Here is a 19991-nt window from a genome sequence, read left to right on the forward strand (position 1 = left end):
AATAATGCTTTGTTCATTTTAATCTGAAAAAAAATAATTTGTCTACCCACCAACTATATGTGGTTTCTTAAGTTTTTATTATTTGCCGTTTTATTATTATTATTATATTTATTTTACTGATTGATTTTCTTTATTCTTGATTTATTTATTTTTCATCTTATTTTGTGCAGAAAAATAAAAATTAAGATATTTGAGAACAGTGGAATGTTTTATCAGAGCTTTTATTGTAGAAAATCGGAACCAAAGCACTGAAAAAGTTTGTATATTTTTCTGTTTTTAATAAATGCGTTTTTTTTTTTTTTTTTTTTTTTTTTGGAAAACCTGATGCGGCCCAGCCTTGCCCAGACCCTAGCTCCAGTGGCCCCCCGGTAAATTGAGTTTGAGACCCCTAGCTTAGATGAATAGCACTGACCCTCCCATATTTCAGCCAAATGCTACAAAACTGATAAGATGACCCTCAAAATAAAGTGCAGCAGCAAAGTAAAGCTATATATAACTTAAATGTCTAAATAAATACATATGGATGAAACATATTTATTAAATATTGTATCATTTCAAAATAAATTTTAACATTGAAATACAAAAAAAGGGAAAAAAATGAAATAATAGCAACATTTCTGGCTTAAAAAGTGCCAGATGTCAGTCATTATTCTGCATCAGTCAATATTATGACTATTTATGTTTTTCCCGGATCTTTAACTAAATCGCGAGTTAAGTTTTGTAAGAAACACAATCAAGCAGAGTAAGATCGCATATTTCACACAAACGTTTGAATTACTGTGATTTGAATTAAATGTTACCACATGTCTTTTTTTTACGATGCTGCGTTGAGGTCCAAGCGGAGTTTAGCCAGAAGACTGAGATGATCGGATGGGAATGTGTGGTTGGGAAGTCCTTCCATGGACCATAAGGCATCGCCAGACAGGAGCGAGAGACAACCAACCAGCTTTAGACCTTCACGCCCAAAGTTGCCACCAGCTAAGCAAAGCAAAAACAAAAACAAAACGCACATTGCAACCATGATTGTGGAATATTATGAGGAATCTTACCTGCTTGATCTGAAGTTAGGATGCGTTCAGGGGAGTAGAATATGTAGTCCACAGTGGCTCCCCCTTCAGAGTGCAGGGTCGTGACTTCAGAGTGGTTGTGCTGGTAGACGGATTCCAGGTCTAACTGGTGTCTGATAATGGGTCCAAACCTGTGATACATTCATTCATTCATTCATTTTCTGGTGGCCAGCCAATCACAGGGCACATATAGACAAACAACCATTCACACTCACATTCATACCTATGGACAATTTGGAGTCGCTAATTAACCTAGCATGTTTTTGGAATGTGGGAGGAAACCGGAGAAAACCCACGCATGCATGGGGAGAACATGCAAACTCCACACAGAGATAGCCGAGAGTGGAATCGAACTCGGGTCTCCTAGCTGTGAGGTCTGCGCGCTAACCACTCGTTCACCGTGCAGCCCATATTTGCATATTAACAATAATTCATGGTTCCATTTATCACAGTGAGTCTTCCAGGTCCTGATGCAGCAAAAACAGTCCCAGACCATCACACTACCACCACCATATTTTACTGTTGGAATAATGTTCATTCATTTTCTACCGCTTATCCTCACAACGGTCGTCATCGGCTGTCTTCTTCTGCGAGAGGCGGAGTACACTCTGGACTGGTGGGCCAGCCAATCACAGGGCACATATAGACAAACAACCATTCACACTCACATTCATACCTATGGACAATTTGGAGTCGCTAATTAACCTAGCATGTTTTTGGAATGTGGGAGGAAAACCGGAGTACCCGGAGAAAACCGGATACGCATGCACACTCCACACAGCGATAGCCGAGGGTGGAATCGAACCCGGGTCTCCTAGCTGTGAGGTCTGCGCGCTAACCACTCGTTCACCGTGCAGCCCATATTTGCATATTAACAATAATTCATGGTTCCATTTATCACAGTGAGTCTTCCAGGTCCTGATGCAGCAAAACAGTCCCAGACCATCACACTACCACCACCATATTTTACTGTTGGAATAATGTTCATTCATTTTCTACCGCTTATCCTCACAACGGTCGTCACCGGCTGTCTTCTTCTGCGAGAGGCGGGGTACACCCTGGACTGGTGGGCCAGCCAATCACAGGGCACATATAGACAAACAACCATTCACACTCACATTCATACCTATGGACAATTTGGAGTCGCTAATTAACCTAGCATGTTTTTGGAATGTGGGAGGAAACCGGAGTACCCGGAGAAAACCCGGAAGGTGGAATCGAACCCTGGTCTCCTAGCTAGGTGAGGCCTGTGTGCTAACCACTCTCTATATATTTTTTTTAAAATTTCAAGGTAATGACGACACACAAATGTGAAAAAACATATATATATAGTATAACAATATCATATATAAATGTATATAATTATAATAAAAAGTGCCTATAGGGGTGCTATTTCATGTCTAGAGGGCTCTAATGTGGAAAAATCCATATTTAAAAGGTCATAAACTGCTTTAGCTATACAAATATTCCATTTATAAATAAGGAATCGTACGTAGCCGAATTAAACAGGTATTACTCTACAACATATTCAGCAGGTGAACCTAATGGTGAGGCTGGCGAGTGAGTGCAATCCTGTATCGTTAAAGGTTTTTAACGTTAATGCAAACTCCACACGGAGATGGCCGAGGGGTGGGATTGAACTCGGGTCTCCTAGCTGTGAGGCGTGCGCGCTAACCACTCGAGTGCTGTGCAGCCTCCTGTGATACACAATCATTATTATCGTCAAGTATTTTTATTTTAGCATCTTTATCGGACAAAATGCTAAAATCTTTCTGTGCATGACCTTGGGTGGGAAAGTTTGGACACCCGTGGCATATGTACCGCATGTTGACTAACCTTTCGACATATGGCTGCTTGTCGCTGGACATGTCTGCAGAATATAACAGAAATAAATGTTAAAATAAAATAGGGTGTAAAAGTGTGGCCATGTTGCGGTTTCCGGAGCGTTTAACCGTACCTGGGGTGTTGTCCGTGACGCCCGGGATTACTTGTAGATCACTTGGACGTATACACGATGCTGGACAGAAGCGCAGCCTCAAGAGGAAGTGGTGGCTGTACTGAAGTTTCCCTCCGGGACAAACTTAAGCGTATTCAAGTCGTAAAGTACAACAATTAAAAAGCCACAAAGAGCTTAACTATAAATGGTTCAGTTTCAAAAAAACTGACCTTCTCCTGGACTGTGGCTTTCATCCACCTGGTTGGCGGTGACGTACTGGCAGTTGTTGGAGATCCCCAAAGAGCTGGGCCACAGAGGCGGAAACAGTCTGTGGCAAGCACTTTTGTGTGAAAGATTCTTCTGACCCGATACCTGTTATGTCGGAAAGGTAGCTTATTAAAGCTTATTAAGTCCTACCCCTCCATCTGGTACTTTTACAATCAGTAACTGTTACATTTGTTCACTTCCTGCTTTCCTAATATAATTTAAGTTTTTTTAATTTTATTTTTTTAATTAAAAAAAATGTTTTTGTTTTATTTTATTTTTTTATGGTTTTATTTCATTTGAACATGCATCAGATTACAATTGAATGCATCACATAATCAGTTCAATTTAAGTTATGTTTAAAAAAAAAAAATTGTTTATTTTTTGTATTTAAATATATATATTTTTTTATGGTTTTATTTAATTTGAACATGCATCAGATTACAATAACTGTTACATTTGTTCACTTCCTGCCTTTCTAATATAATTTAATTTTTTTAATTTAAAAACAATGTTTTACATTTTTTTTAATTCATTTTTTTAATGGTTTTATTTCATTTGAACATGCATCAGATTACAATTGAATGCATCACATAATCAGTTCAATTTAAGTTATGTTTTTGTTTTAGTTTATTTTTTGTATTTAATTTTTTTTTGTTTTTTTGATTTTTTTATGGTTTTATTTAATTTGAACATGCATCAGATTACAATAACTGTTACATTTGTTCACTTCCTGCCTTTCTAATATAATTTCTTTTTTTTATAAAATTTTTTTTTTTAATTTTTTTAAATTATTTTAATTATTTTTAAAATGGTTTTATTTCATTTTAAAAAGAAATCAGATTACAATTGAGTGCATCACATAATCAGTTCACAGTTCCACATGTCCAAAAGGAGTAGGAAGAAGCAAAGCTTATTAAATCCTACCCCTCCATCTGGTACTTTTACAATCAGTAACTGTTACATTTGTTCACTTCCTGCTTTCCTAATACAATTTAAGTTTTTTTATTAATTTTTTTTAAATGTAATTAAAAAATTGTTTTAATTTTTTTTTCATTAAATTTAATTTAATTAATTTTTAAATCATTTGTGATGTCATTAGAACAGTGCCGATACGGTGTTGAGTGTGCATAGTGCTACAAAGTAGTACAAAGTAGTACAGTCTCACCATCCATGCTGGTACACCCTGAAAGTAGAGCTCCCCAGTGGTGACGAGTTGGTAAAGAGGCGCGTGGGGGACGGAGTTGAAGTCCCCGCACAGGACAACATTACAGTGTTCCCCTTTGGCCTTCCATGACGCGACCACGCTGTCGATCTCTGCCAACAATATGGCGAGCTGGGCCAGCTTGACATCGCCCCTACTCGGATTGAAGAGCAGGTGTGTGTTGGCCACACAGAGCAGCGAGCCCATCGCACTGACCTTGGACCCCTGGCGGACACGGGGACGGAGCAGCAAAACTATGCCCACATTGTGCCGGTCCAGAAGTTCGATTTCGGGCCGGAAGAACTCGATCAGTGTGACCGACACCTCAGAGAAGCGATTGTTGCGATAGCAGGTAGCGCAGCCGTCCGTCTTGTTCCCCGTGCGCTTCTTGTATGCACAGTTGTAGCCTGGAAGAGAACCATAGTGTCCTTTGGGTCTGGATCTCAATATTCTCATACTTGTCTGCACCAAGAACACTTACCCATTTGAGTCAGGGCTGGGCACAGACGGGCATCATAGTGGTTCTCCTGAACCTCTTGGAGACAAAGAATCTGCACAAAAAAACGGCAATTTCATGAGTGGGTACTGTGGAATACTCACTGTTTTACATCACAGTTCCAGGAAGTGATGAGAGCAGAAGAGCACTAACCGTGAGGTAAATCTTTATGGTAATGGTAATGGTTTGATTTCATCTGAACATGCATCAGATTACAATTGAATGCATCCCATAATCAGTTCACAGTTCCACATGTCCAAAAGGAGTAGGAAGAAGCAAAGCTTATTAAATCCTACCCCTCCATCTGGTACTTTTACAATCAGTAACTGTTACATTTGTTCACTTCCTGCTTTCGTAATATAATTTAAGTTTTTTTTAATTTAATTTTTTTAATTATTTTTTTTTTTAATTAAAAAAATATATTTCATTTTTTTAGTTTAAAAAAATGTTTTTAATTGTTTTAACTTTTTTATGGTTTTATTTCATTTGAACATGCATCAGATTACAATTGAATGCATCCCATAATCAGTTCACAGTTCCACATGTCCAAAAGGAGTAGGAAGAAGCAAAGCTTATTAAATCCTACCCCTCCATCTGGTACTTTTACATTTAGTAACTGTTACATTTGTTCACTTCCTGCTTTCCTAATATATATATTGTTTTTAATTTTATTTTTTAATAAAAAAGTTTTTTAAAAATATATTTTTTAATTAAAAAAATCCTTTTTTTTTTTTTTTTAATGGTTTAATTTCATTTGAATATGCATCAGATTACAATTGAATGCATCACATAATCAGTTCACAGTTCCACATGTCCAAAAGGAGTAGGAAGAAGCAAAGCTTATTAAATCCTACCCCTCCATCTGGTACTTTTACAATCAGTAACTGTTACATTTGTTCACTTCCTGCTTTCCTAATATAATTTAATTTTATTTAATTGTATTTTTGTAATTATTTTTTTTATTTTTAAATAAAAAAATACATCCGAAAATTTTTTTTTTTTACTTTTTTGTATTTTTTTTAAATTTTTTAATGGTTTTATTTCATTTGAACATGCATCAGATTACAATTGAATGCATCACATAATCAGTTCACAGTTCCACATGTCCAAAAGGAGTAGGAAGAAGCAAAGCTTATTAAATCCTACCCCTCCATCTGGTACTTTTACAATCACTAACTGTTACATTTGTTCACTTCCTGCTTTCCTAATATAATTTAATTTTATTTAATTGTATTTTTTTAATATATTTTTTTTTATTAAAAAATATATCAGACATTTTTTTTATTATGACTGCACATCATGACTGGTTGAAGACTCTTCATCCTTTTCCGGTTTCCTCCCACATTCCAAAAACATGCTAGGTTAATTAGTGACTCCAAATTGTCCATAGGTATGAATGTGAGTGTGAATGGTTGTTTGTCTATATGTGCCCTGTGATTGGCTGGCCACCAGTCCAGGGTGTACCCCGTCTGTCGCCCGAAGACAGCTGGGATAGGCTCCAGCATACCCCCACGACCCTCGTGAGGAAAAGCGGTAGAAAATGAATGAATGAATGAATGCATCACTCCTGAAGTGGACGTAAATCAAATTTCAAAATTTTAATTTTCATCCCAATTATCACCAATCACTACTAAGATTCCTAAGATTTCGCAGCGGCCTAAAAATAAAAATCAGACATACAAATATGTATACACAAGTCTGAAAAGTGGCAAGTATAGAATACTTGACTTACATCTGGCTCCCATCTGCCTATTTCCTCCAAAAGAACGTTGCAGCGGTAGTCCCAGTCCAGCACCTCCAGGCGGCAGTGTTTGTACAGCTCCATGTTAGCTTCCAGCAGGTCCTGGGCTAATATGTTGTAGGACATGACCGTGAAGTCCATGGAAGGTCTTGTGAAAGGAATCATGGGATAATCAGCTTCACTCTCCCGCCATACTCTCCACATGACTGTAAAATACAAAAAAAATTGTATTAAATTGTAACTTTATCAGAAATTAAGTAATATGCCAAAAAAAAAATTACCCTCAAAGGGCTCCGTCGGCTCGAGTGACGGATAATAGCTCACAGCAGGAAAACGCCACAGTGGACGATGGACTTCATCGATTAAACCGGGTCCTGTCGGGAAGTGCCATCCGGTTTCATCATCATCATCATCATCATCACGATGATTAATTTGAGCTCGAGCGAGCATCATTGGGGTCCCATCAGCAGCAGGGACAAGATATTCATCCCAGCATTCCGTTTCCTGTCCGGTGTTCTCAGCTGGATTTGACGCTTTTAATGTGTGCGTTTTCATTGGTTCCTCCGTATGACGGACATGTGTCTCATTCACTTGCTGTGTGACGGATATCAGCTCTTCTGCATCTGGAACCTTCTCGTCCTCTGAGGAACGTTCTTTGCTTATCCTTTCCTCCTTCTGTCCCATTGAGCCACACCTTTGTTGAAGACACAGGTCCAGCAAGTGCTTCTGAAACTGAGTGAACATCCTGGTAGTGATAGCAGAACCATCGTATGCTGCCTTGCCATTAACCACAGCGGAGGAGCGACTCCTCTTTGTGGACTCTGAAAGACAAAACTGTTGTTAGAAGTGTGTATTCCTTCGAATAGTTATTAGGTATTTATTTACTGCAAAAAAAGGCCAGTAAGGATAATTCATAATGCCGACTACAGAGAACATACTAACTCCTTATTTCTGAAATCACAAATACTTCAACTTGCTGATATAGTCAATCTAGTTAAACAGCTAAAATAATGCATAAGCCTAAAAATAACCAATTAGCTAAAAATGTCATCCAATACTTCTCTACAAGAGAGGAGAAATATGATCTCAGGTAAGAAGTACATTTGAAACACTTCTATGCTAGGACTACGTTATGCTAGCCATAGCATTTCAGTATGTGGAATCAAACTATGGAATGGATTGAGTAAGGACATCAAACAATGCACAAAATGCATGAAATAAAACCATAAAAAAAAAAAAATCATAAAAATAAAATTAAAAAAAACTTAAATTATATTAGGAAAGCAGGAAGTGAACAAATGTAACAGTTAGTGATTGTAAAAGTACCAGATGCACTTAATTGTAATCTGACACATGTTCAAATGAAATAAAACCATTAAAATTAAAAACAAAAAATTAAAAACAAAAATTTTTTTTTCATTAAATTAAAAAAATAAATAAAAAAATTGTTATTTTTTAATTAAAAAAATAAAAATAAAAAACTTGTTCAATGTTCAAATGCATGTTCAAATGAAATAAAACCATTAAAAAAATGTAAATAAAAATATAATTAAAAAAATAAAATTAAAAAACTTAAATTATTTGTATCATTATATGTTGAAATAAAATTAAACCATTAAAAATGTAATAAAAAAAATAAAAAACTAATAAAAAAAACTTAAATTATATTAGGAAAGCAGGAAGTGAACAAATGTAACAGTTACTGATTCTAAAAGTACCAGATGGAGGGGTAGGATTTAATAAGCTTTGCTTCTTCCTACTCCTTTTGGACATGTGGAACTGGGAACTGATTATGTGATGCACTTAATTGTAATCTGATGCATGTTAAAATGAAATAAAACCATTACCATTTACTCAAAGGCAGAGCTAGCAGAAAATATTCTATACTTTATTAACCTGTGAGGAAAATTAAGCACTTGAAGGACATGAATTACTGACACATTTCATGCAATTGCAATAGCTGGTTATGGTACGGAAAAACAAAAAAACAACTCAAAAACTCGATGCATCTTGATACAGTACATACAATACATCACAATGAACAATAACTACAATATATAACATATACAATATCATAAATTTTCCCGAATTCAACAATATTCATTGAAATGGCTAATAAATTATTAACTTATAGAAATAAATTAGTCATGAATTGTGCAATTCAGTCAGAATTTGGACTCCAGTATTCACATATTTATCGTAAATGTCTTGATTTACTTATTATTATTATTATTATTATTTCCACTTATTCTAACTCATCTCTTTTCTGTATTTGGAAATGTATTCATATTTTACTTTTAATAAATGTTACTTTATCCCCTTCCTTCAGTTTGGATGCTTAAAAACGATTCATCGATCCGAATCCATGTTTTTCTTCATTTTGTTCGATTCACAACAAAACATTGTGGCACGCGCTGGCGTTGTGACGTCACGACAAGCCGAGAGCTCTGATAACAGGTGCAAATTAACAAGCTAGCAGGATTCAAAGCGCTATATCTGAATAACTCACCGCTATAATAGTGTTTTGTTTGCTCAGTCGCTTTTACCGACAAGGTATTCTTGCGTTAGTTTGTGCGAAAGAACTTATCACGCCATTATTTGTGGTACAACAAAACCACTCACAGTCAGCAGTGGAGTTCCGGGACAGCTAACGCTAGCAAATCCGGTTGACGGAGCTGTCAGTATGCGCTAATTATGTAAGTGGTCTCAATGGGGAAAACTTTAACACAAAGACATAAAATTATGTTTTTAGAGTTCTTACCTGCGGGTCGTTTACTGAACAGGTGCCGTGATAGCGGATAGAGAATGTAAAATAACAGGCAGCCAATCATGTTGCGGTTTATGTGTGTGCGCATGCGCGCTGTGAGGTCACTTGACTATGGTGTGACGTAGTGAGACATAAACATCCACAAGTCACATTGTTTTGCTTTTTATTTCGGCTAAAATCAATCTTAAAATGTTTCCAAGCCATTGCAGCAATAATTTATATTCAATTCCATGTCTTTATTGAACATACACAAATCCAGAAGCCATGAATTATTTAGTACTACACTAAAGGATAGAATTACCAGCAAGGAAGCACAGTGAAGGCATTTATTTTCACTTTACTGACTCACACAGAGAAGACAATTCTTTACTAGTAGAATGTTAAGTATTAATAAAAGCTGACAAAAAAAATGTCCACATTATCTTTTGAATCACTTTGCTTAGAGGATAATAATACATCGACACTGAGACGAGGCTTGGAAGATGAGCTTGACGCAGAATTGGAGATGGATGGTAAGTGCATTCATTGATTAATGGATCAGCTTTTAAAAAGCCACGGGTCTAAACCAGAGGTTTTCTCATTTGGGGGCACAGCAGCTTGAGAATAATAAACAAAAACACATTTTTCAAACATTCGCTTATGTAGTAGACATAAAAAAAAATCCAAAAGACAAATAAGGAACAAGAACCCGGATATAACTTTCCCACTTTTGGACAGATTTAGTAGAGATACTTAATTGTTTTAGGCTACTATTAAATTTACACACAAGTACACACAATCTATACTGCAAAACGAAGAGTCTTGAACCAGTCATGATGTGCTATATATATATATCACTATATTGACTGTTACTATGGTACCCATTATTGTCATGCTCACCTTGTACTTCGGTACGAGGTGCATTATTTTAAAAAAAACAAAAAAAAAAACCTTAAACTGTATTATTGAAAGCAGGAAGTGAACAAATGTAACAGTTACTGATTGTAAAAGTACCAGATGGAGGGGTAGGATTTAATAAGCTTTGCTTCTTCCTACTCCTTTTGGACATGTGGAACTGTGAACTGATTATGTGATGCACGCAATTGTAATCTGATGCATTTTCAAATGAAATAAAACCATTAAAAAAATTTAAAACAAATTAAAAAAATTAAAAACAAGTTTTTTCTGATGTATTTTTTAAGTAAAAATAATAAAAAAAAATTAAAATAAAAGAATACAATAAAATAAAATAAAATTATATTAGGAAAGCAGGAAGTGAACAAATGTGACTGTCCAGTGGACAGTCATCAATTATATAATAATCATTATTATATTATTAATTAACCTATTATTATTACTATCATCAATATTCTTCTTCTGATTATTACTACTATTACCAGTTGTAGTAGTAGTAGTACTAGTCGGCTAGTATTACCCTGTTTATTGGCTTGCTTATTAGCCTGCTTTTGCCCTATTATATAAAATTTGTAAGATTTTTTTTGTAAAAAAAAAAATAAAAAATCTATAAAAAATATCAAATTATTTGGGGGGGGGGTTTAAGAACATTTTAGGGGGGGCTTCAACCCCTTAAAATAGACCTAATGATGCCACTGCTACACATTAAAGTGACTGTATGCGAAGGACTACAACAAGCAAAACACCACCATAGCCTAGCATAGAGTGTGTCACCAATAGATACGTCCCCAACAATTTACATACATGTTGTTTTGCTGTAAATCCTTCACACGTAAAGTTTAAACTCTTCTCAAAGAAAACAGGACCGGCGAGACCTCGGTAGCCGACGTCTACCTGCAAGCCTGCAAGCTGGTGGGCGTTGTGCCGGTTTCATACTTCATCCGGAACCTTGACTCTCCAATCATGGCACTTAGCCACCGCAGCCTCGGCCCACTGGGGTGCAAGGCACTCAGTATCGCATTAGTGGTGAGTTGCAACAAAATGCAAAAAAAAAAAAAAAAGTATCATGTGATATGTTTTGAGTTTCTTTTGTGTTCAGAGCGACATGCATATCGACACTCTTGAACTGGCCGATAACGACATACAAGCAGAGGGAGCCAAACACCTGGCAGAGATGCTGAGGGCTAATTTCACCATCCAGCATTTGGTATATGAAGCAAAACATACATGCAATTATATATCCATATAAGCATAAATATGTGTGTGTTTGTATGCATATGTATAATGTAGGACTTATCCAACAACTGTCTTCATTCTACTGGAGCTGAGTATGTGGGTAAAATGTTGGCGGACAGCATTTCACTAAAATCCGTCAAAGTCTCAGGTAATGTATAAGTATAAGTATACTGTATGTCAAAAAATATTAACTTTCCTCTTCTGTTCCTCAACAGGAAATGGATTCATCGGTGATGATGCAAAGTATTTTGCAGACGCGTTGACTGTAAGTTATTAAAACTCTTTGCACCATATAAAAACGAAATAAATACAGTAAACCTCGGATATATCAGATTCAATTGTTCCCACTGGTTTTGTCCGATATAAGCGAAATCCGTTATATGCGTATACTGGAAAATGTCCGTTTTACGCATATATCGGATTTATATCCGGTATATGCGTAAATGGGATTTTATCCGTTATAAAAAGGCACTTCCTTGACTATGTTTCCAATGTACCTGGACGCGCAGGCAACGCTGCAAACGCTGCAAATGACGTCGTATAGCGGCCTGTCACGATTCGGCGAATCGGAGCGCCACGATGCGGCCATCCAATATATGCGAGGGAAATTTAATGGAAATGCATTGGAACGGGACTGGAGATTTTGTCCGAAATAGGCGAAATCCGTTATAAAAAATCTGATATATGCAATGAATTTTTATTGGAAATGCATTACAGAAAAATTGGTTCTTTTTTATCTGTCCGTTGTGAGCGAATTTCCGATATATCCGAGTCCGATATATCCGAGGTTTACTGCAAAACAAATTGGAATTGGAAAGAAAGAAAAAATACTCACCAAACTCATAACAGAACTACTAAATTAAAGTACTCCCATCCAGCTATTTTCTATTTTCTAATACTGTATTTTTTTCTTTTAGATCAATTTGGGAATTAAGGAGTTACACCTGAGCCATAATAAGTTTTGTGGAAGAGGAGGGGAGCATCTAGGGTTCCTTTTGGGTATGGGAAAAACCACATACAGTACATAATACAATAACAAACATAATAACATAACACAGTGTAAACAGAAGGTTTGTGTCTATCTCATAATACTCACAGCCAACAACGAGAGTCTGGAGGTGCTGAACCTTTGCTGGAATCACCTCCGAATGAAAGGAGCTGTTGCTCTTTGCGCTGGCCTCAAGGTGACCTTCTAATTCAGGGGTGGGCAAACTTTTTGACTCGCGGGCCGCATTGATATGACAAAATTTACGGGGGGGGCAGACTATATATTTTACACGTAACAGTCCACCTGGTATTATTGTATCTGTAAAATTGTCATGCAATCTGCTATTATTATTTATTATTTTATATTTATATTTAAATAAAATATAATATAATATAAATAATATAAATAAAATATTATAATAATTACAATAAAATTAAAATAATAATTATTATATTATTATTATGTAAAATATGCAAATATAACAATAATATTATATATAATTAATATAATAATTAGCATTAATATAATAATTATAATAATTATAATAATCATAATAGTTCTAATAATAATTATAATAATCTAATAATCTAATAATCTAATAATCTAATAATCTAATAATCTAATAATCTAATAATAATAATTATTATTATGTGCTTGTGTCCCTTTTTTCAGGAGCACTTTGTAAACAACAGACCATGTCAAAAAACGAAATTGATAAAACCATCAAAAGGTTGGCTCAGGCCATGATGCCAGGTTGTATGTTGAGTTTAAATGAAATACTTTGGAAAGATTGGGCGGGCCGTATTCAAACACTTGGCGGGCCGGATGTGGCCCCCGGGCCGTAGTTTGCCCACCCCTGTTCTAATTGGTCAGTGTTCAGTGCATCTTTTTCATTTTCAGGTAAATACCATGTTAAAGCACCTTGACTTATCATGGAACGGTTTCGGTAACGAGGGCGCCCTGGCTATGGGCGAAGCTCTGAAATTCAACAACACTCTAGCGCACCTCAACCTCAGCAACAACCGCATCACCGACGAGGGTGTCGGGATGCTCTGTAAGGGTCTTGAGTACAACGACGCTCTACGAGTTCTGCTGGTGGGTAACTTTAGTTAGCGTAGTGACTGACAATCATTTTGTACGTAGTTCTGATCCATGTCAAATCAATGGCTCCTTTAGTTGGCTTACAATTCATTAACGGTAGAGGGAGCGCTGGCGTTGGTCAATGTGGTGAAGAACACACCTAAAACTGCCTTGGAGGAGATAAATATATGTGTGAGTGTCCGATCATGATGTCCGTTGACCGTAACGATACAAGTAGAAACCAGTCGACTGTGTTCAGTTTTCCCGTTTTCTGTTGTTTCCTTGTTATCCAAACAGAATGTGTTAGTCAATGAGAACTTTTTGCGTTTACTGGATGTGACGTGTGAAGAGCATCCTGGTCTGGATGTGCAATACGGAGGCGTGGGAGGGTTTATTGCCAAGAAACCAGTAAAACGCATAGACCCAATGAAAGTCATTCAGGTTGGTGGTCTTTTCGAATGAAACCTTGAATATTTCATAGACTTTTACTGAATTCACAATAACAGGTCATTGATTGGGTTAACATATATTAATGTAATTCGTTGAAGGACTATCTGGATCAACACAAGCTACGTCTTTGGGATTTCTTCCGAAACATTGACAAAGATGGCACCATGCGAGTCCCAGTGGCTGATTTCAGGAACGCAGTACAGGTTTGAACAATGACTGACTTTTTTGCAAAGGGAACGAGTGTAACCACACTATAAGCAGTTCAAAATAGCTGATGTGTCTTCAGAGTGTTTGTGGTCAAGATCCGTCTCGGTCCAGTCGCATCGGTCTTACTTGGTTTTGACCTGCTTTGGTCTTGTTGACTCAGTGACTTCATCAGTTATGGTCTTAACTTCAATCTTGACCGGTCCTGGTTTCGTTCTTGACTTGGTGTCGCATCGCCTCAGTGTTGGTTTTGAACTGTTCGGAACTTCTTAACATCCTGGTGTTGATTCTGTGTCGGTTCGTCAAAGTCTTGGTCTTAAATTGGACCTGATCTGTCTTGGGTCAGTATCGACTGTTCACATTCTTGGTCTTGACTTGCCTCAACTCCTGAATGTCTTGTTTTTAAGTGGTCTCAGCTCTTGAAAATGTTGGCCTCGATCTGCATCTGCCTTGTTCTTGCCTTGGTTGTACATCCTGGCCTGGATGTACAATACGGAGGTGTGGGAGGGTTTATTGCCAAGAAACCAGTAAAACGCGTAGAGCCAATGAAAGTCATTCAGGTTGGTGATATTTTCGAATGAAACCTTGAATATTTCATAGACTTTTACTGAATTCACATAACATCACAATAACAGGTCATTGATTGGGTTAACACATATTAATGTAATTCATTGAAGGACTATCTGGATCAACACAAGCTACGTCTTTGGGATTTCTTTCGAAACATTGACAAAGATGGCACCATGCGAGTCCCAGTGGCTGATTTCAGGAACGCAGTACAGGTTTGAACAATGACTGACTTTTTTTACAAAGGGGACGAGTGTAACCACACTATAAGCAGTTCAAAATAGCTGATGTGTCTACAAAGTGTTAGTGGTCAAGATCCGTCTCGGTCTCGACACAGGTCTCAAGACCAGTCGCATCGGTCTTACTTGGTTTTGACCAGCTTTGGTCTTGTTGACTCAGTGACTTCATCAGTTATGGTCTTAACTTCAATCTTGACCGGTCCTGGTCTTGTTCTTAACTTAGTGTCGCATCGCCTCAGTGTTGGTTTTGAACTGTTTGGAACTTCTTAACATCCTGGTGTTGATTCTGTGTCAGTTCGTCAAAGTCTTGGTCTTAACTTGGACCTGTTCTCGACTGTTCACATTCTTGGTCTTGACTTGCCTCAACTCCTGAATGTCTTGTTTTTAAGAGGTCTCAGCTCTTGAAAATGTTGGCCTCGATCTGCATCTGCCTTGTTCTGGCCTTGGTTTCACATCACCTCAGTCTTGAACTGTTCTCAACGCCTCAAATCTTTGATCTTTGACCTTCCTTCGTGGTCTCACATTGTCTGTCTTTGTCTTTACTTGGTGTCAATTCTCTCAAGTATTGATATTAATTTGGTCTCGACCAACCTTGGTCTTGTTTTTCACTTGGTTTCAAGTCTTCAACGTCTTGGTCTCGATCTGTATCTGCCTTGTTCTTGCCTTGGTTTTACATCACCTCAGTCTTGAACTGTTCTCAACGCCTCAAATCTTTGAGCTTTGACCTTCCTTCGTGGTCTCACATTGTCTGTCTTTGTCTATACTTGGTGTCAAGTCTCTCAAGCATTGATATTAATTTGGTCTCGACCAACCTTGGTCTTGTTTTTCACTTGGTTTCAAGTCTTCAACGTCTTGGTCTCAACCTATTCTTAAATTGGTCTCATTCCCTCAAAGACTCAAAGGTGTTACTAACGTTGTTATTGCTTTCCAGTTTTTGTGTAATCCAATAAATTACTGTTTCAAATGTTACAATGCCGTTATGTTCATTTTGACTGTGAATTTCCTTTGAAACTTTTTCCAGCAATCAAGTATTCCCTTGGATCGATTCCAGATTGAGGATCTTATTCAGAGGCTGGCTCGTGATAAGACAGGAATGATAGACTACAGGTGACTATGTCCCGTAATGTTTGTTTGCATTCCCATAGACAGCCTTTATATTGCTTTGTTGAGTTTACTGTTACGTAAAAGTACACTTAATGATAGTATTCCTGAAATATCGTTTTTATTTGACTGATACTGTATAGCGTGTGAAATGTATCATGGACATCTGGACCAATTTATTTTTTTCAGATTAAAATTAACAAAGCATTATTAGAAAAAAACACGACTATAGTCACATTTATACTCTTTTTATTTACAACATATTGCGCAACTGCGGCGTCTTGAAACACATGCTAACTCGCAAACTAGAGAGCTAGCGACCTAAACGGTAGCCTTCAAGTTATTTCCTTTCAACTTAAATAACCAAAAACTTACCACTTCCACACGGATATGGAGGATAACTATTAACAGTTATTTAACCTTGAACATGAACATTAATCAAACGTAATAATTTTTTTCTGGGTACATGATACCGTACAGCATCCATATCAAACTAACATTAAACTTTCATATCAAGGCGGGGGCCTCAAAGTAGTGTCCTGCGGGCCACATTTGGCCCGCGGGCCGCATGTTTGAGACCCCTGGTATAAAGGGTTTAGATTCAATTTTTTTCCGTTTGAGCAAATAAAGCAAATGCAATTGGAATATTTGGGTCCATGTATTCATGGCTATTGACATAATATTTGCAAATGATGATTAATCAATGTTAATCTGGACTGTTTTAATGCACACAGAGGCCTGGCTGATACGAGAAAGCAGATGATGAAGAATCACCGCCGACAACTGCGCAAGGTCGCATCCCGTCAGAAGAAAGAAAAGCACAAAAGCGACCGCATCCTGAAGACCTTCCAAAACGCCGTGGAGGCGGTGACGCCGCGCGGTTCTATGGTCATGTCTCCAGGCGACCCCAGAGAGTCAGCTGGACCACGTCACTTCTCTGCGACGCCTCTTAGCTCTTGGCACCGCATTGTGACGTCCAATAGTGCTCGGTATTCGATCTCCGACCCGAGCAGCGATCATGTCCACATGTCCACAAAGCCTCCCGGTTACACCAGATCTCCAACTTTGCACTCTCGCTCCCAACCCAACCTGCTGAGCGCGTTCCCTCGCTCCGCACAAGGTAAGTCCATCTCTGCAGAGGCGGTACGCTCAAACCCAGAGATGGACCACAGCATTATTAACCATCTGACCAGGTCTAGACCGGCTCTTGACGGTAACCAGATTGGGATTGAAGTTACACATAAAAAAGGCAGGAAAACAAAAGCAAAGAAGCTTGTCGTGAAATACTCGAAGAATGCGACAAAAATTGAAAAAAAGAACACTTGAATGTCAGCGTTCAATTCCAGTGACAAAAGTCCCGGTCCAAAAGTGTTCTTCTGATAAGTTTCTCCTGACATTCACATCGCTAGTGACAAAGTTATCCACACCTGAGGTGGGATGTCTGTGTGCAAGGGGTATTATTCCACGTAGGTATTATTCAAAAAGTGTGAAGACTCACTTTTTCCCACCTCGAACGCAATTATCACCATCCGTGTCACACCATGATGCTACTTTGATGCTATCTCATTGAGGAATCAGTTCATTGCTTCGTTCTGTATAAAAGGCACAGTTGAATAAATACCAGATTTTCTGTTGCGACTTCTGTGTAAAAGGGGCTGGCGGAACCGAATTTCTCTTCAGGAATAAAGTTTACTGCTACTTGTTCCTTGTTGTACACAGGGCACATATAGACAAACAACCATTCACACTCACATTCATACCTATGGACAATTTGGAGTCGCTAATTAACCTAGCATGTTTTTTGAATGTTGTAGGAAACCGGAGTATCCGGAGAAAACCGGAGCAAATTCCACACAGAGATAGCCGAGGGTGGAATTGAACCCTAATTCGGACGAGAGGCGGGGTACACCCTGGACTGGTTCACATTCATACCTATGGACAATTTGGAGTCGCTAATTAACCTAGCATGTTTTTTTGGGAAATTAGGAATAAGCCGGAGTACCCAGAGAAAACCCACGCATGCACAGGGAGAACATGCAAATTCCACACAGAGATGGCCGAGGGTGGGATTGAACCCTGGTCTCCTAGCTGTGACATCTGCGCGCTAACCACTCGTCCGCCATGCAGCCCAAATTTGCATATTCACAATAATTCATGGTTCCATTTATCACAGTGAGTCTTCCAGGTCCTGATGCAGCAAAACAGTCCCAGACCATCACACTACCACCACCATATTTTACTGTTGGAATAATGTTCATTCATTTTCTACCGCTTATCCTCATGACGGTCGTCACCGGCTGTCTTCTTGGGGCGAGAGGCGGGGTCCACCCCGGACTGGCGGCCAGCCAATCACAGGGCACATATAGACAAACAACCATTCACACTCACATTCATACCTATGGACAATTTGGAGTCGCTAATTAACCTAGCATGTTTTTTTGGGGGGGATTTAGGAGTAAGCCGGAGTACCTGTAAGTAAACCCACGCATGCACGGGGAGAACATGTGGAATTGAACTGCAGTCTTTCAGCTGTGAGACCTGCGTGCTAACCACTCGACCGCTGTGCAACTGAGTAAAACGCGTTTTCCATAAATACGGCTTAATGTTTTTTGACATACAGTATACTTGTACATTACGTGAGACTTTGACGGATTTTACTGTTCGTTAACATTTGGAGTCGCTAATTAACCTAGCATGTTTTTGGAATGTGGGAGGAAACCGGAGTACCCGGAGAAAACCATGGGGAGAACATGCAAACTCCACACAGAGACGGCCGAGGGTGGAATTGAACCCTTGTCTCCTAGCTAGGTGAGGCCTACGCGCTAACCACTCGACCGCCGTGCAGCCCAGTTCCGAGTTCATGTCAATCAAATTCCAAAGCCGTATATACAATGGGAAGCCAACCAGGTGTTGCATACACCCAACCGTCATTATGCATATCCGTGGATGAACTTCCTGTTTGCATTAGAAGATAGCATTGTTTGAGCGAACAATGCTGTGAACAAGGACAGGTGTGACATCCTGCAAGACTTTGAGAAGGGCTAAATCAGCTCATATATAAGCTCATCAGCATCCACCGCTTGTATAACCGAAGACCTAAGTTTCTGACAGAATGATTGACACCTTTTATTTCTTCGCTCTGCTGAGCTCCACGCTGACTTTGGGGGTACGTTTATGACTCAAATTATCGTTTTTGTTCATGTTTACATCTTGAACCACATCTAATCTCGTTTTTTTTTTAGCGTTTGAGCCCCTTTAGTGAACTGGATGCTGACATGATGGCAGGAAACGACGGTACGGACTCCTGCGGCTGTGATGCCTTCTTGCCGAGTTCTACCTTCCCTCTGAAAGATCTAGCAACGGTGGACGAGACAGCTGAGCGGATCTCCATCAAGTTGGAGACGGAAACAAGAAAGGTAATCGATTAGAAGCGAAGTATGTACAAATAAATAATATTTAATGACTGATTTTACTCGATTTCAGATGGAAGACTATGAGAGTAAGATGGCAAAATACGCAGAAAAGATTACGGAGTTGACAACGGAAATCGAGATATTGGAGAAGAAACCCGATAGCAGCAATGACGCGACCTTGGAGGTTCTGGAGGTGAAGATTAAACAAGTGGAGGCTCTGATTAACGAACTTCAGCGTTCCATGAAAAACTCCACCGCTGTCTTTGAGTCTCTTCACCAAGAGGTAAGTCCCTAAATGTGGACTAACATGTACACCCAGATTGACTGCAATTCCACCTTTTTTG

The 19991-nt window shown here is 38.4% G+C and overlaps 2 protein-coding genes across 2 annotated transcripts; one reads left to right on the plus strand and one right to left on the minus strand.

The window, feature by feature from the left end:
• Positions 1-105: 105 nt before the first annotated feature.
• On the minus strand, positions 106-9584 carry LOC131140724 (protein angel homolog 1-like). The gene is made up of 10 exons (XM_058091400.1): positions 9470-9584; positions 6990-7529; positions 6700-6914; positions 4953-5022; positions 4436-4878; positions 3234-3375; positions 3025-3147; positions 2904-2937; positions 1050-1198; positions 106-978 (listed from the first exon to the last, which is right to left on the minus strand). The coding sequence occupies exons 1-10, from the start codon at positions 9561-9563 to the stop codon at positions 815-817; spliced, it is 1974 nt and encodes a 657-aa protein (XP_057947383.1). The 5' UTR covers positions 9564-9584; the 3' UTR covers positions 106-814.
• On the plus strand, positions 9163-17852 carry LOC131140725 (leucine-rich repeat-containing protein 74A-like). The gene is made up of 13 exons (XM_058091401.1): positions 9163-9987; positions 11226-11395; positions 11469-11576; positions 11660-11753; positions 11821-11870; positions 12523-12604; positions 12704-12789; positions 13494-13688; positions 13770-13865; positions 13971-14114; positions 14222-14326; positions 16155-16240; positions 16969-17852. The coding sequence occupies exons 1-13, from the start codon at positions 9885-9887 to the stop codon at positions 17558-17560; spliced, it is 1911 nt and encodes a 636-aa protein (XP_057947384.1). The 5' UTR covers positions 9163-9884; the 3' UTR covers positions 17561-17852.
• The last annotated feature ends 2139 nt before the right edge of the window (positions 17853-19991 follow it).

The sequence above is a fragment of the Doryrhamphus excisus genome, chromosome 13 (assembly GCF_030265055.1).
Source record: "Doryrhamphus excisus isolate RoL2022-K1 chromosome 13, RoL_Dexc_1.0, whole genome shotgun sequence".
NCBI lineage: Eukaryota > Metazoa > Chordata > Actinopteri > Syngnathiformes > Syngnathidae > Doryrhamphus > Doryrhamphus excisus.

Bases quoted from the DNA above. Each gene is read 5' to 3' on its own strand.
- LOC131140725 (XM_058091401.1), top strand. From the start codon at position 9,885: ATGTCCACATTATCTTTTGAATCACTTTGCTTAGAGGATAATAATACA. The intron at 11,871-12,522 runs GTAAGTTATTAA...TTTTTCTTTTAG, and splicing joins ATTTTGCAGACGCGTTGACT to ATCAATTTGGGAATTAAGGA. The intron at 16,241-16,968 runs GTGACTATGTCC...TAATGCACACAG, and splicing joins ACAGGAATGATAGACTACAG to AGGCCTGGCTGATACGAGAA.
- LOC131140724 (XM_058091400.1), bottom strand. From the start codon at position 9,563: ATGCGCACACACATAAACCGCAACATGATTGGCTGCCTGTTATTTTAC. The intron at 2,938-3,024 runs GTACGGTTAAAC...TATATTCTGCAG, and splicing joins CGTCACGGACAACACCCCAG to ACATGTCCAGCGACAAGCAG. The intron at 1,199-2,903 runs GTTAGTCAACAT...AATGTATCACAG, and splicing joins AAGCAGCCATATGTCGAAAG to GTTTGGACCCATTATCAGAC.